The 13,825-nt window shown below is 38.1% G+C and overlaps 1 protein-coding gene across 2 annotated transcripts in view; it reads right to left on the bottom strand.

Annotated features, from left to right (window-relative positions):
* The window catches only part of HGF (hepatocyte growth factor), a 128,236-nt gene that overhangs the window by 45,247 nt on the left and 69,164 nt on the right, over positions 1 to 13,825 (bottom strand). For both annotated transcript variants that reach the window (XM_040343450.1, XM_040343451.1), the window contains exon 8: positions 10,524 to 10,689. In XM_040343450.1, coding sequence (XP_040199384.1) covers positions 10,524 to 10,689 — 166 coding nt within the window. The remainder of the gene's footprint in view (positions 1 to 10,523; positions 10,690 to 13,825) is intronic.

The following is a 13,825-nucleotide window of genomic DNA, read 5'->3' as shown; positions in this document are numbered from 1 at the left end:
AGATAAGGGATGTGTGAGATAAAACATAATTATGTCTGCATGTCAGTACCTATTCATCATTATAATGATTACAAATATTCCAACAACTAGTTTTATTTTGAAATTAGGATTTCAAAAATAATTGCAGATTTTCACTATGGCAATTAAATAAACTATAGTAAAAATCCTAAATATCAAAATATTTATGGAAATTCATATGCCGAAGTCTTAAAAACGAAAAAAGACAAGTGAACCTTAAAGTTTATCTATACCCCAAAGTTTTATTTCTGTTTTGGACAGATTGGGGAAAGGTTGGACCCCCTATAAGGTTTCATTGCAAAAAATTACAACACTAAAACCCAGATAGATATAAAATACTGTATATACTCGAGTATAAGCTGACCCGAGTATAAGCTGAGGTACCTAATTTTACCCCAAAAAACTGGGAAAACGTATTGACTCGAGTGTATCGAGCACTGCATATTTAGATTTAAAATGGTAGAGCACCGTTATTTTTGCCTTTAGCGGGGTATGAATATTTTTTATAAATGGAGGAAGTGTATGAGTTTTAATAGATGAGATTCATAAATTTCCAGGAGTTGGCATAATGGTCAAGTTGTATGGATACAATAAACTTTCTACAAAATCATGAACCTATTTCCAAAGGCACAGAAGTTGCATTTTAATAAACGTGTACAGAGAGTAAAAACGTGAGTGTTCTTTGTCAGTGTGGATTATGTTTCATTGTGGATTGTCTGTGGAAGATTACATGAATTCTCCAAACCCAATTGTTGTGGGTTGAGTAGCTATTAGACAAAAATTATTTTCTTACCTTTTGTTCCTTTGCATCAATGTTTATAGCACATGTGTAAAACTGCTGTGAGAAGCCAATAACTGGCTGAACTTAAAGTGAAGCTCCACCCAAAAGGGGAACCTCCACTTGTTTGCCTCCCCCACCGCTGCCACATTTGGCACCCTTAGGGGGAAGGGGAAGCAGGTACCTGGTTTTGGCAGGTAACCCCTCCCATTTCCAGCTGATCTTGCCTTAGCAGAGTCACACGGAAGTTCGGCCACCCTCCTCCTTCTCCCGCCACCGGACCATTCACAAAGTGCAGCGTGCATGCACAGTAGGGAACCTGCAGTGAAGCCTCAAGGCTTCACTGCTGGTTTCCCTCACAAGAAAATGGCGGCAGCAGCACCCAAGAGCTGATTGAAAAAATCATCTGGGGTTAAGACACCACTGGATTTGTGGACAGGTAAGTGTCCTAATATGAAAAGTCAGCAGCCACAGTATTTGTAGCTGCTGACTTTGATTTTTTTCTGAAGGAGCCTAGAGCTTATTTTTAAGTACCGATAAACAGTGGGCATCCCTGTATGATACCTGCAATTTCTACATTTTGTTTCAATTGTCTGTTCAGGGATCAACAGCAAGCCTTTCACAACACATTCATGTTGTCAAGTATAAGTCATAGACCAAAATCCTACCAGTGGGAAGTTTATTATCACTTGCTTTGTGGCTGTTACATCTGCCTGAGCTGTGTAGAGCTAAGGAGAACATATACCGTACTTTATTTTTTGGGATATCTCTAAGGTTCAGAAATCATTTGAAGTGAGATCGTCTTCCAGATGTTTAAATCAAAGAAGTTATTATGTATTATTACAGAATTAGCTCATACCTATATATGCATTATAAGTAATATGTAATATATACTATGACTATGAACATGGTGATGCAGATATATCAAGAAACTATTTTCCACCTTGTAAATATTGCATTGCATATTTATTTTATTATTTATATAATACTGCCCCAAAAGATGAAGTTTAAACAGGTTATTTTTTGCCATCCAACTACCCGTGCCTTTCCCTATCAACATGCTAATGACATTTTTAAATTAAAATCTTTCTGTTTTCATTGTATACAATATTTTAGATGAAGTGTTATCATCACTGGATTTCTGTGCTTCTCTATACAATACATGCAGATCACAGCTGATGGGAGGAACCAGCAGGGTTCTATATATAGCTTCCTAAAAACTGGCTCTTGGAAGGAATTATAGAGATATCAAAATGCCTTCAAAGGTGGGAGTCAGTGTTCCTAGGCAGATTACAATGGCATGCAGAATACCCTACGTAATGCCCGCATGTTATGCTGAGCCTCCATGATTGATAGATCTGAAAAAGGGGTGGTCCAGAGATAATCAGGCTGTGGAGCAAAGGGCTTGATGCTGGATGCTCAGCCAGGAGATGAGACAGACTCATCTGATTTGCTGCAGCTTCCAATGCACACTGAGAGTAACTCAGTGTGTAGTAAAATCAGACTTTTTCAGTACAGGAGAAAAGCCTGTACAAGCATTCAGGACTGAAGGTAAGGCTGGAGTTCAGCTTTAAGGAATGTGTAGTGTGGCCCTATATCTTACAGTCTGCATATCTGACCTAAAGGGTAGGCTATCCAGTTGTAATATGTAGTGAATAGAAGACATAAAAATTGTTAATTTGCTAAGCCTGTACATATATTATAATGTGAAAATATGCATCACATTATAACCCATGTTCAGTCATTAACCTTCAGTCCTGTATGTGGTAAACAAAGCAATTGAAAATTAGATTACTAAATCATATACACATATTCTTTATAAAGGGATGCATACAGTATTCTTATGCTTGATATCATACACAGTGTTCAAAATGATGCTCCCAAAGGCTATGAGCATGATTGTAAGGTAAGTGTGCATCTGGAGAGGGAGTACAATGTGTGTGTGGTGGAGGGGGTTAAAAAGGTTGTTTGAAAGTGCACAAATCATTTAGGTTATTTTAGCTAACATGTTACAAGTAACAAAGAACCATTCTTTGGAAAACTACTTAGAGAGTAAAATGAAAAACATAACTCACTATTCTTTTACTTTACTTCTAGCCATAAAATTACCATGTACGTAATATGTGGTTTTGTTCCCCATGCAGTATTACTTAATATCGCACAATAAATGTTACACTGGAAAAAGCATATTAAGCCCTGAAACTTTAGCTTAATAATAGAAACATCATAGGCCTTAATTCATAAAAGGAACTCAATGGTTAGTACATCTGCCGTAAAGCACTGTGGTCCTTGGTTAGAATTCTAAGACAAAAATAGAACGGTGCACCAGGGGCGGATCCAGAGTCTAGTCTCGGAAGGGGTACTAGCAGAATATTTTGCGGACAAGTTGTTAGGGCAATGGCTGGTTTTGGCGCTTCAATCATCATGGCGCCATGGTTGTTATGGTGTCAGGATTATTGAAGCGCATTATTACTATTATTACATTGTAATATAAAATGTAAAAGTTCAACTCGCCATAATGCAGAATCGGTGGGAGCCCTGAGCGTGTCACTTGCCACTGTTGCCTGCCACTAGATGCGGATTGTCACTTGCCATGTCACTTTCCACATCCCCTGCCACCAGATGTGGATTGTCATTTGCCAATGTCGGCTGCAACAAGATGCGGATTGTCACTTGCCAGTGGCTGTGTCCCAGAGTGAGGGCGGGCAGGGAGAGATGGTGTCAGAAAGGCACTACTCATCAGAATATGCAACCAAAGTGAGGTTGCATTGCGGTCATCTTGGTACACCCACACTTGTCGGCAAGCAGACATCTTTATACACCCACCAGAGTCTTGCTTTTCAAAGTTATTTTTAACAGTAAACTCAGCTTACATAGTGAAATATACCGTATTTATCGGCGTATAACACGCACCATAACTTTAAGAGGGAAGTTTCAGGAAAAAAACTTTCCACAGCCCCCTGCGTATAACACGCAGGCACAGTTTACTCTCTATTTTCAGGGTAAACAAGTGAGTGTTATATGTCAATAAATACAGTAAGTTGAGTTTACTGTTAAAAATAACCTTGAAAAGCAAGACTCCGGTGGGTGTATAAAGATGTCTGCTTGCCGACTTCTAACTCTAGGCTTACTGTGGACAAGAGCGGGTGTACCAAAATGCCCGCGACGCAACGTCACTTTAGTTGCATATTCAGATGGGTAGCGGCGGCTTCTTGACAGAACACCTGCTCGCTCGCTCAGTGACACGCCAGCCCGTTCACCAGCCTTACCACCCGGCACAATTGCTCACTCACCAGCCTGCCCGTCCTCTTGCTCACTCGCTCATTATTTTCTCGGGGGGAGCAATTGCCCTGTTGCCCCCCTCTGGATCCACCCCTGCGGTGCACAAGAGGGTACCGAAACACACTGATAACACAACTAAAAGTCTATAAAGTCCAGGAAGTATATGTATGCAGCATTAGTGGCAGCTCCCTTGAGAGCAACGCAGTCTCTGGAAGAACAATGAAAAAAAACAAGGTGTGCCAAAAACTAAGTGCAGCAGAAGATGCAACGCATGGTATATTTAATTAAAACCAGACAAATGTTAACTTGGGAGGAGAGGAACAACCGGCCAGACACCGTCTTGTTGTCTCAGAACCAGCATGGAACACACTCAGAGTCGCATCGGAAGTGACATCAGAACATGGAAATAACAGGTCAAAGCATCTGGTTCTTCGTCAGATCTAAATGGCTGTTTAAATCTGACGAAGAAGCCAATGCTTTGAAACGTTATTTCCAAGTTCTGATGTCACTTCCAATGCGACTCTGAGTGTGTTCCATGCTGGTTCAGAGACGACAAGGAGGATGTCTGACTGGTTGTTCCTCTTCTTTCCTCTCGTGTTAACATCTACACACCACCATCCACTGGGGACCTGCTGAGTGACCACAGTATTATACTGTTACAGTATATGCCTATTAATCTTTATATTAGTGTGAGTAGCCATTTAGCTACTTTTAATTAACCACTTCCCAGAAGGATTTGCCCTTAATGACCAGGCCATTTTTTTGTGATACGGCACTTCGTCGATTTAACTGAAAATTGCACGGTCGTACGACTCTGTACCCAGTTTTTTTCTTTCTGCTATAATACATACCCCAAACAAATATATATAAAATGTATTCATCTGTTTAGGCTGATATATATTCTTGAACATATTTTGGTAAAAAAAATAATCGCAATAGGCGTTTATTGATTAGTTTTTGCGTCTACAAACTATGGAATAGATATAGGGACTTTTATTTAATTTCAATGTTTTTAATAATAAAGGTGGCGATCTGAGATTTTTATTGAGACTGCGACATTGCGGCGGACAAATCTGACCCTGAATGACACTTTTTGGGCACCAATTACTTTATTACATTAATCAGTGCTATAAAAATGCACTGATCAATGTAAAAATTACACTGGCAGGGAAGGGGTTAACACTAGGGGGAGATCAAGGTGTTAAGTGTGTTCCCTGAGTGTGTTCTAACTGTAAGGGGGATGGGCTACCTGGGACATGACAGAGATCACTGTTCCCGATCACTGGGAACATAAGGTCTCTGCCATGTCATCCGGCAGAACGGGGAATTAACTTGTTTACATAGGCAGTTCCCCGTTCTGCCTCTGTACACCACAATATCTCTATGATGGACTGACTCACTGGTCAATAGGTATGCACAGGGGCAGTCAAGCTTCAACATTATGAGTAAGGGAAACATTTTACAATCCTAGATTGTAATCTCTAACGAGCAGGGCCCTCTGATTCCTCCTGTTTTGAATTATATTGTAACTGTACTGTCTGTCCTCATGTTGTAAAGTGCTGCACAAACTGTTGGTGCTATATAAATCCTGCATAATAATAAACTGACCATAAAAGTATAGATAGTGCACTGATCATAAGTTTATAAGACATGTTTCATTGAAAACAAAATTAAAGTGGACAATAAAGTTTTTTTTACTGTATTTTCCAGCTATTGGAAATGAGCTTGGCTAAGGCTCCAGATTTGGTCTGAACCCATGTTTAGCCAAACTCAGAAGACATCTGTCATTGCCAGGTCAATGAGCTGCAAATGGGGGATTTTCTGCCCCACATGTGCCTGTACAAAAAGGGGTGATGTTGGTGACATCATTGATGTAATATGGCCACATGTTGTTGACCTAATAAGCCAATAGCTAATAGGACCTGACACTGAGAGCTGCCTTTGAGGTTCAGACTGAACATAAACTCATCCCTACTAGGCATTATTATTTAATTTCATAATTATTTTTTAAATAGGTTTTACAGATAGACGGGGATGATAGTAACGGGAAAGGCTGCCTAAGGGCCCATGTTGATAGGCTTCATTGACAGATGCATTTAACCTGTAGTTGGCCTCCATCACTCCTGCATTTAATATGCTTTAAGCTGCTTTGGCATTTCTATAGTCTTGTATGGGGAGAGAAGCAATTCTGAATCACACAAAAAACCCTTTGACACTGGCCCTGACACTTTATAACAGTCTAAAATATGCCACTTAGTAGACAGCACAGTTTGGCTGCAGAAAATATCTTCAGATGTATCTCCAGTATTACATGCCTCTATTACTAAAGACTGTGTATTCATATTCATACAATATGCACCACAGAAAACACAAGGGTTCTGGCACAGAATGATAAACTACGAATGCACATATTGGTGCACATTAGGCAAGAACAGCTGGTGGCCAACTTATTTTATCTGGTTCACTGCATTTGCCCTAGACAGAAATAAATATTCTCTGTAACAAAATGTTTCATATGAAATGTCTAATGTATGTGATCTACTGGCAATAAACACACAACATTATTTAGTTAAAATAATTAATACAATTCATAACACATTTATACAAAGCCATAAAAAATAACATTTATCATCCAGAGACATAGTAACAGTTTCTTTATTTTTTTAACTATTGAAAGTGAATGCCCAGAGTGAGTAATTGCACAACACTTGCATGCTTTTTTTATACAAAACAACTGGTTGATAAAAAAAAAAAAACAACTGCTAAATATAGGAAACTGTAAAGAATGTAGGGGAAATAAATAAAAAACACCAATTGAAATCCACGGTAAATGGTTGTGCTTGCCCTGCTTATATACAGTAGAATTAAAATGATATTTTTAAATAATAAAAAAATAAAAATGTTATACAGTACTTACCTGTTCTGTGGTCTCTTACCACCTCTTGTATTGCACATGGCAATGGTGTTGCACAGTGGTCTCTTGCCACCTTCTGGAGTCCACATGCCAGCACTATCCACCCCTTCTTTTTACAATTGCCCCCTTAGCAAGCCATGTACTGAGGGGCATCTGTGTAGTCACACCCTGAAGCTGAGCTATGTGCGCCTATAGATGCTGAGCCTAGCCCTCTGCTCCCTCCTCACAGAATTTGACTGGCAGCAGTGGGAGCCTATGGCTCTCACTGCTGCCTGTGTGTCCTGTGAGAAGAGGAAGAGAGGAGAGATTTTTTTTTTTTTTACTCAAGACCTAATTAGAAAGAAATATATCATAAAAAAAATGTAAAAATTTGAATGTAGCCTACCTCCCTTGCGGTATGATTATTTCAGAAAAAAGGTACTGAAAGCGGTACCATTATTTGCAAGGAAATTTGGCGTTTTATACTGTAGGCCTGTAATTCTTAGGAATAACACTTAAATCTGTCCAAACAAGAGTCTAGTAGACATCCCGGGTATGACATTTTTTTAAAAACAAAATTATAAATTATAATATAATAAATAATTATAAATAATTATAACAAATAATAATATAATTATAATAAAAATTATTCAATAATGTAATCAACTCAAAATCACTGAAATTTGCTCAGTTGCAGAATTGTCGCTGTCATTACTTTTATTTTTGTATGACGAATTTCCCCACAAATCGCTATCGCACAATTCTGCAAGTGATTATAATTTATTATCGCTGTTTTCTAGCTGCTCTAAAACCATTTTTGACATAAAGGGACACTTTTGGTTGTTATGGACAATCTACAGTTTGCAGGCAGAAAGATATTTTTTTTATATAAAAGTACATGTAGGGCACTGGGCAGACCACTAGGGACAAGGGGGGGGGTGTATTTTTTACATACAGTACTGCAATCTTTAAGATTACAGTATACTGTATGTAATGTGTTTGTTTACCTTTTTGAATTTGGCGCGGTTCTCCGCCCCTGTGCGTCGTAACATCGCAGGGAACGGAGATCGGCGGCACACAGAGGCACTGTGTGAATCGAGCGAGGTCCCGCTCACTCAAACAGCACGGTGGCATCGCTGGATCCAGGGACAAGGTAAGTAAACCTTGCCTATGGATTCTGCGAGGCGAGCCCGAGTCTGACTCGGGGTTACCGATCGCAGCAGAAAAATGTAACCCCGAGTCAGACTCGGGAATACCGCCAGGGGGGTTAATAAAAGTGGACAGTGTCAATCAGTGAAGCAGTGGACAATGTCAGTAGGGCAATGGATGGTGTCAGTAAAGCAGTGGACTTGTCAATAGGGCAAAGGTTGGTGTCAATAGGGCAGTGGATGGTGTCAATAGTTTTTTTTTCTTTTTTATTTGATTTTGTAAAAAAAAAAAAAAATTGTTTAAGGGTTTAAACTCACTTTTGAGAAAGGAGATTGAGGACACATTCCATAATCTCTATCTCTAAAGGAATGGTTACTATGTTTGAGTTTTGAATTTGGTGTTTTATATTGTAGGCCTGCAATTCTTAGTAATAACACACTTAAATCTGTCCAAACAAGAGTCTAGTAGACATCCCGGGTATGATAAAGTTTGAAACACGAAATCTTAAATTATGATATAATAAATGGCTATAAATAATTATTATCAAATTATTATTATCAAAATAATAATATAATAATAATAAAATTAATTTGAACACTATTCACTATCGCTCAATTTTGTGAGTGTTCTAGTTTACTATTGCTGTTTTCTAGTTGGTCTAAAACCGCTTTTGATCTAAAGGGACACTTTTTGGTTTCCATGGACAATCTCAAGTTTCCAGACAGAAAGAACAGTATATATAATATAAAACTGCATGCAGGGCACTAGACAAAGCAATAGGGACAAAAGGGATGTGAAATGATTTGATACAATAATGTAATCTGTAAAATTACAGTGTACTGTATGTGTTATGTTTTTTGTACTTTTTGAATTTGCCGACGGGCTCTGCCCCCATGCGTCGCAACGCTCGAAGGGAACGGAGCCCGGCACACAGAGCATTCGGTGGAGGACAGCTAGCGAACACGTCAGCGGGACATTGCAGGATTCTGGTGACAATCTGGACCAAGATCCTGAGATGCAATCCTGAGTGTGACTCAGGGTTATTGCTAATGGTAACAAAATTTAACCCACAGCCACACTTGGGATTACCACCAGGGAGGTTAATACGATGCAATCTACTACAGTGCAATGCCATTCATTCTGAGGTGAACACAGCAATTTGCATCAATGCACTAATGCACATTATGACATGCTATACTGCCAAAAATAATGTATGCATGATTCTAGTCCTTTGTGGTGTGTGCTAGAGCCTGTTTAAATGAGAAGTATCTACACATAGGCCTTAATTATTATACTATATTGTCTGTAATTTGCATGATTTTAAGGGTGAGGTTGTTTATACAGAAAATGGCTATTGTTTTTTCTAACATCATATTGGAGCTATGTCATGTGGTAATGCTGGACACACATAGTGCTTTCTAGGATTCTTCTTTTTAGAAATCATAAAGCTGAACTTCAGGCACATACAAAACACACAATGAATGCGTTCGGTATAGACTAATCATTTATTATATTTTATGATGCAACTAGTGTAAAACCTGAATTCAACTTGACTTCAACCTATTTCAATATCCAATACACTTAGACTGGGAAAGAAAGGAAGAAAACTAAGAGCCTGTCAGGTCTGCTGCATGCAAATATATTGACACGAAATATGCTGGTAGGAGAAAAGACTAAAGTAAGTAGCAAGATGACCATATTAGTTTTCTGCTGTTCCTTCACTGTCCATGTAACAGGCAGGGGATGGGGAAAGGACCCCACTGTATGTCATCTATAGCCAATAACTGTAAAGGATTCAGTGACAGGACTGTATAAATCTCAGAAATGGTTTGCCTGAGTTCAGTTCACTAATAGTTTTGCAAATTTGCTCAAAAATCAAAGCTGAATTGAAGCATATCTGGTGGAATTCTGGCCATTTGTAGTGCTAATATAGGGCTAAATAAAAATAATACAACAGTTTTCACCCCTACACAGATTTGTTAGCTCTCCTCAATAGACCAATTACAGACTGACAATATAGATCCTGTGAGCCCACCTTTTCTCATTAAATGGGGGCTGGGTTATACATTCCTATAAAGTATTGCCTCTAGAATCTCAATTTCAATCTCAACTTTGCAAATCCCTGGGTTTTGCCACAAACCCATGGTAGTGATTTACCAAAACCTCAATCCTAATAGACAGAAGTACAAATCCTTTGGCAGATAAAACAAGTCAAACATATTTTGTATTTAGCTGTTTGCCTGGGGTTCAGTCCTAGCTTGACAGAGATTCTTATTACACAGGAATACCTGCTGAAAATAATTTGTGTCCAGAAATGTTGAAATGTTTTATTCAAAATTCAATAAAAGAAAACATATGATTCCTCATATAGTACTTAATAATGACATAAAAAAGTTTTCTTACTTGCACTTGTAGTTTTCTGGAGTGAAGTTATGCTGATGTGGAAACTGAGAATCCCACCTCTGACACTGGATTCCATTGTACGTTGTTGTGACAGTTCCACGATATCCATCTCCTTGGCCCTTACTGCAGTCTGTTGTAATATCAGTATTGTTGACAATGCTGTGTGCTAAGGCAACCAAAACATCAATAACAGAAAGATTACTACCTCTGTAAAATGTTAATATGAAGAGTAAGATAAATGCTTTCCCTTTATGTTTTGTAATGTGATAATATGGCAGCAGAGTTACTGTATTAATATTTCCTGACCTTAGGGTTGGACAAATCTGTATCAACAACTGCTGCTATAAGCCTAGGTTACACACAGGTCCCATCTATTTTTCAGAAATGAAAATTAATCCATGGTGCCACTTATGTTAATGGACAGCTGTTCCTCTATCTAAGTTAGAAACATCTGGAGCATGAGCTCTCACTGTAATGTTATGTTCTGATGTACTTAAATATTTTGTTTGGCATTCTCATTCCTTGAGATGCCAGACCACTGTATTTTACAACACGTAAGTGTATAACCAAATCTCATTTATTGAAAAGCACGTAAAGTGCTATTGTGTTTTGTAAAGGCCTAAAAAAGTAGATTATAATAAATATTTTGGATTTCGCTTTAGCAAACAAAATAATGAATGCTGGTTTGGAATTTTATTATAATGAACCTAGACTGCATTTTAATTTGTCTGCTTTGTTAATGACCAAATCTGAATAATCTGCATGTCTAGACAGGTTTTTGGAAACTTTAAAAGGCACAGTCATTATTTCTTGCAGACATTAGCAATTGGTTTTGACTCACCTTGCAATGTTGCTTATTGTTTGAACACTACATACTTCAAGAGCATGAATTTGCCAAACTGGTTAGTATTATCAGATCTTCTTTCTATAGCCTACCCAATCAATAAAACAATGCATGATCACTGTACTTGGCCTCTGTGTTATCATTTGTTTGGGAACATCAAAAATTGTTTATAAGATTTCTCTGTACTTACTCAAGACAATCACATGACTATACTAGCGAATATTTCTTATTTTCCCCTTCCCAATTTTACCTTCCCAATATCTTGTACCACCCACTTTATACCTAAGGATTCAATATCATTTTGTTACCCCCAAACACAACAAATATTTGCAATTCAGAATCAATGCAGGATATATAAACATGCATATTATTTGAATATGGGTAGCACAGTGGTGTAGTGAATGGCACTAAGGCAAAGCACTAAAAGGAGTAGCTGGTTTGAATCCCAACCACTACCTGCCTGGAGTTTGCATGTTCTCCCTGTACCTGTGTGGGTTTCCTCTGTGTACTCTGGTTTTCTCCCACACTCCAAAAAATTGCTGATAGGTTAATTGGCTTTTGTCTAAATTGGCCCTAGCATGTATGAATGTGAGTTAGGGACCTTAGATTGTTAGCTCCTTCAGGGTAGGGACTGTTGTGAATGTACAATGTATATGTAAATTGACAGCACTATATAAGTACCTGGAATAATAATAATAATAATATGTCAATGTAAGTAGTTTATTTCTTAAAACTAAAATGATGGTTTCCTAGTTTATGTCAAAATTGCCCAATCACAATAGCAATAGTGTTGGAAAAATGTATCTCCAGTGACTGCAAAGAATCAGGTAGTTAATACTGGAAAATGCTATGCAAAATTTTACAGAATCCAAAGGATGTCCTTTGTTTTAATCTTGAGTCAACTATGCAACTACATGTAAATCAGACTTATGATAGCTAGTAAATGTTTTACAATTCAGGGAGAAAACAAAATTTCAGCATTATGTCTTAATGTTTTTAAAACAAAGACAAGCAAAAGCACATCAAAAGTGAGGGTAACCATAGATATCACATGAGTGATGCCCAGTTTAGATTTTAGAATTTAACTAGACTGAGAGCAAGAGACAGTCTAATTTCTATGGACAACAATAGAAATCTGAATTTATATGTATATAATAAAACAATTGTTTCAGGTTGGGCCATACATAGCGAGTCCATATCTCAAACTGAGGCCGATTTACTAAAGAAGTTGACAATATTCATTAAATACATTGTGTGAATGTTCACCTCATTTATCCAATCCAATGTGTATATCAAATGAAAAAGTAGTTTGATTTTCATATGATTGGATAATCATGATCTTGAATTGGAAAATCAGAATCTTCTCGTTTTTCTAGAGAAGATTCCCACCACCTTTAGTAACTCAACCCCAGTGTGTCAATAAAATAACTTCTCTCCTCCATTCCAAATTAAAAAAAGTATACAATATACATTTCTAGAGTTTTTATCTTGTATCCTGTACTAATTCTGAAGGAATTCAAGGAAATACGTTCTTAGCGCACACTGTGTGATCTGACCTTTTTTTCCTCAATTGAACAGAACATTCTAGTTGCTAAATACTAAGCAAAAAAGATGGATTTGACAGACTTAAAGCTGAGCTTTGGGAATAATAATAGTCCACTTTTGCTTTGGAACTGTACCCACTCTGATAGGGTTTATTTCTAATTTGCTGCTAGAACAGTCCCTGAAGTCTCTTTTCCCCTGCACCCGTGTGGTCTAAGGTCTGCTAAAGTCAGCATGATTGATGCAGAGCCCATAGCCCTGCACTGGATGTGAGGACACCAGAGACAGTGCACGACCACCAAAGCACCATCTTCCTTGGGAGCAGAGGATCAGGTAAGTGAAGCAGCTTTTTCTTTCTCAAGACAGAATCGAGTAGCCAAACCTTGCCGTGTGTGTGCAGCACCATTTCAAGAAAGGACTATTCGTTTTCTTGTAGTTGAACTTTAAAAGTCACTTGTTTAATCAAAGGTTTGTCAATGCCAAAGGTGTCTGATTGTACTACTTCCTACCTATAAACTTGGATGTGGCCATTACATTGGATCCACTCTGGCTTTCAAAGTCCCACCCTAGGGGGAACAACTGTTTGTTCTATATTATAGGGATGTGGTCAGTACACTGTATCCAGTGATATGGTGACCACCCCTCCTCTTTTGCAAACATACATGTTTATTACTGAACCTGCAGAAGAAGGCTTCTCCTAAAGGTTAAATATACACAATGAACTAAAAGAAATCTAGAACTAGTAATTCAATTTAGTATGGACACTGATGAAGGATTAAAATTATTCAAAACTACACGGACCTTAGCAGAAAATTCAGCCCTGAAATTCTCATCACATCCGCACTCAGACCACATAACACGTGGTTAGTTGTCTCCCCAATGGATTGCCCATAAAAAATTAATTTGTCTGAATCAG

Source organism: Rana temporaria, chromosome 3 (assembly GCF_905171775.1).
Source record: "Rana temporaria chromosome 3, aRanTem1.1, whole genome shotgun sequence".
NCBI lineage: Eukaryota > Metazoa > Chordata > Amphibia > Anura > Ranidae > Rana > Rana temporaria.
The sequence above is the reverse complement of the archived record's forward strand: the minus strand, read 5'-3'. Positions and strand labels throughout refer to the sequence as shown.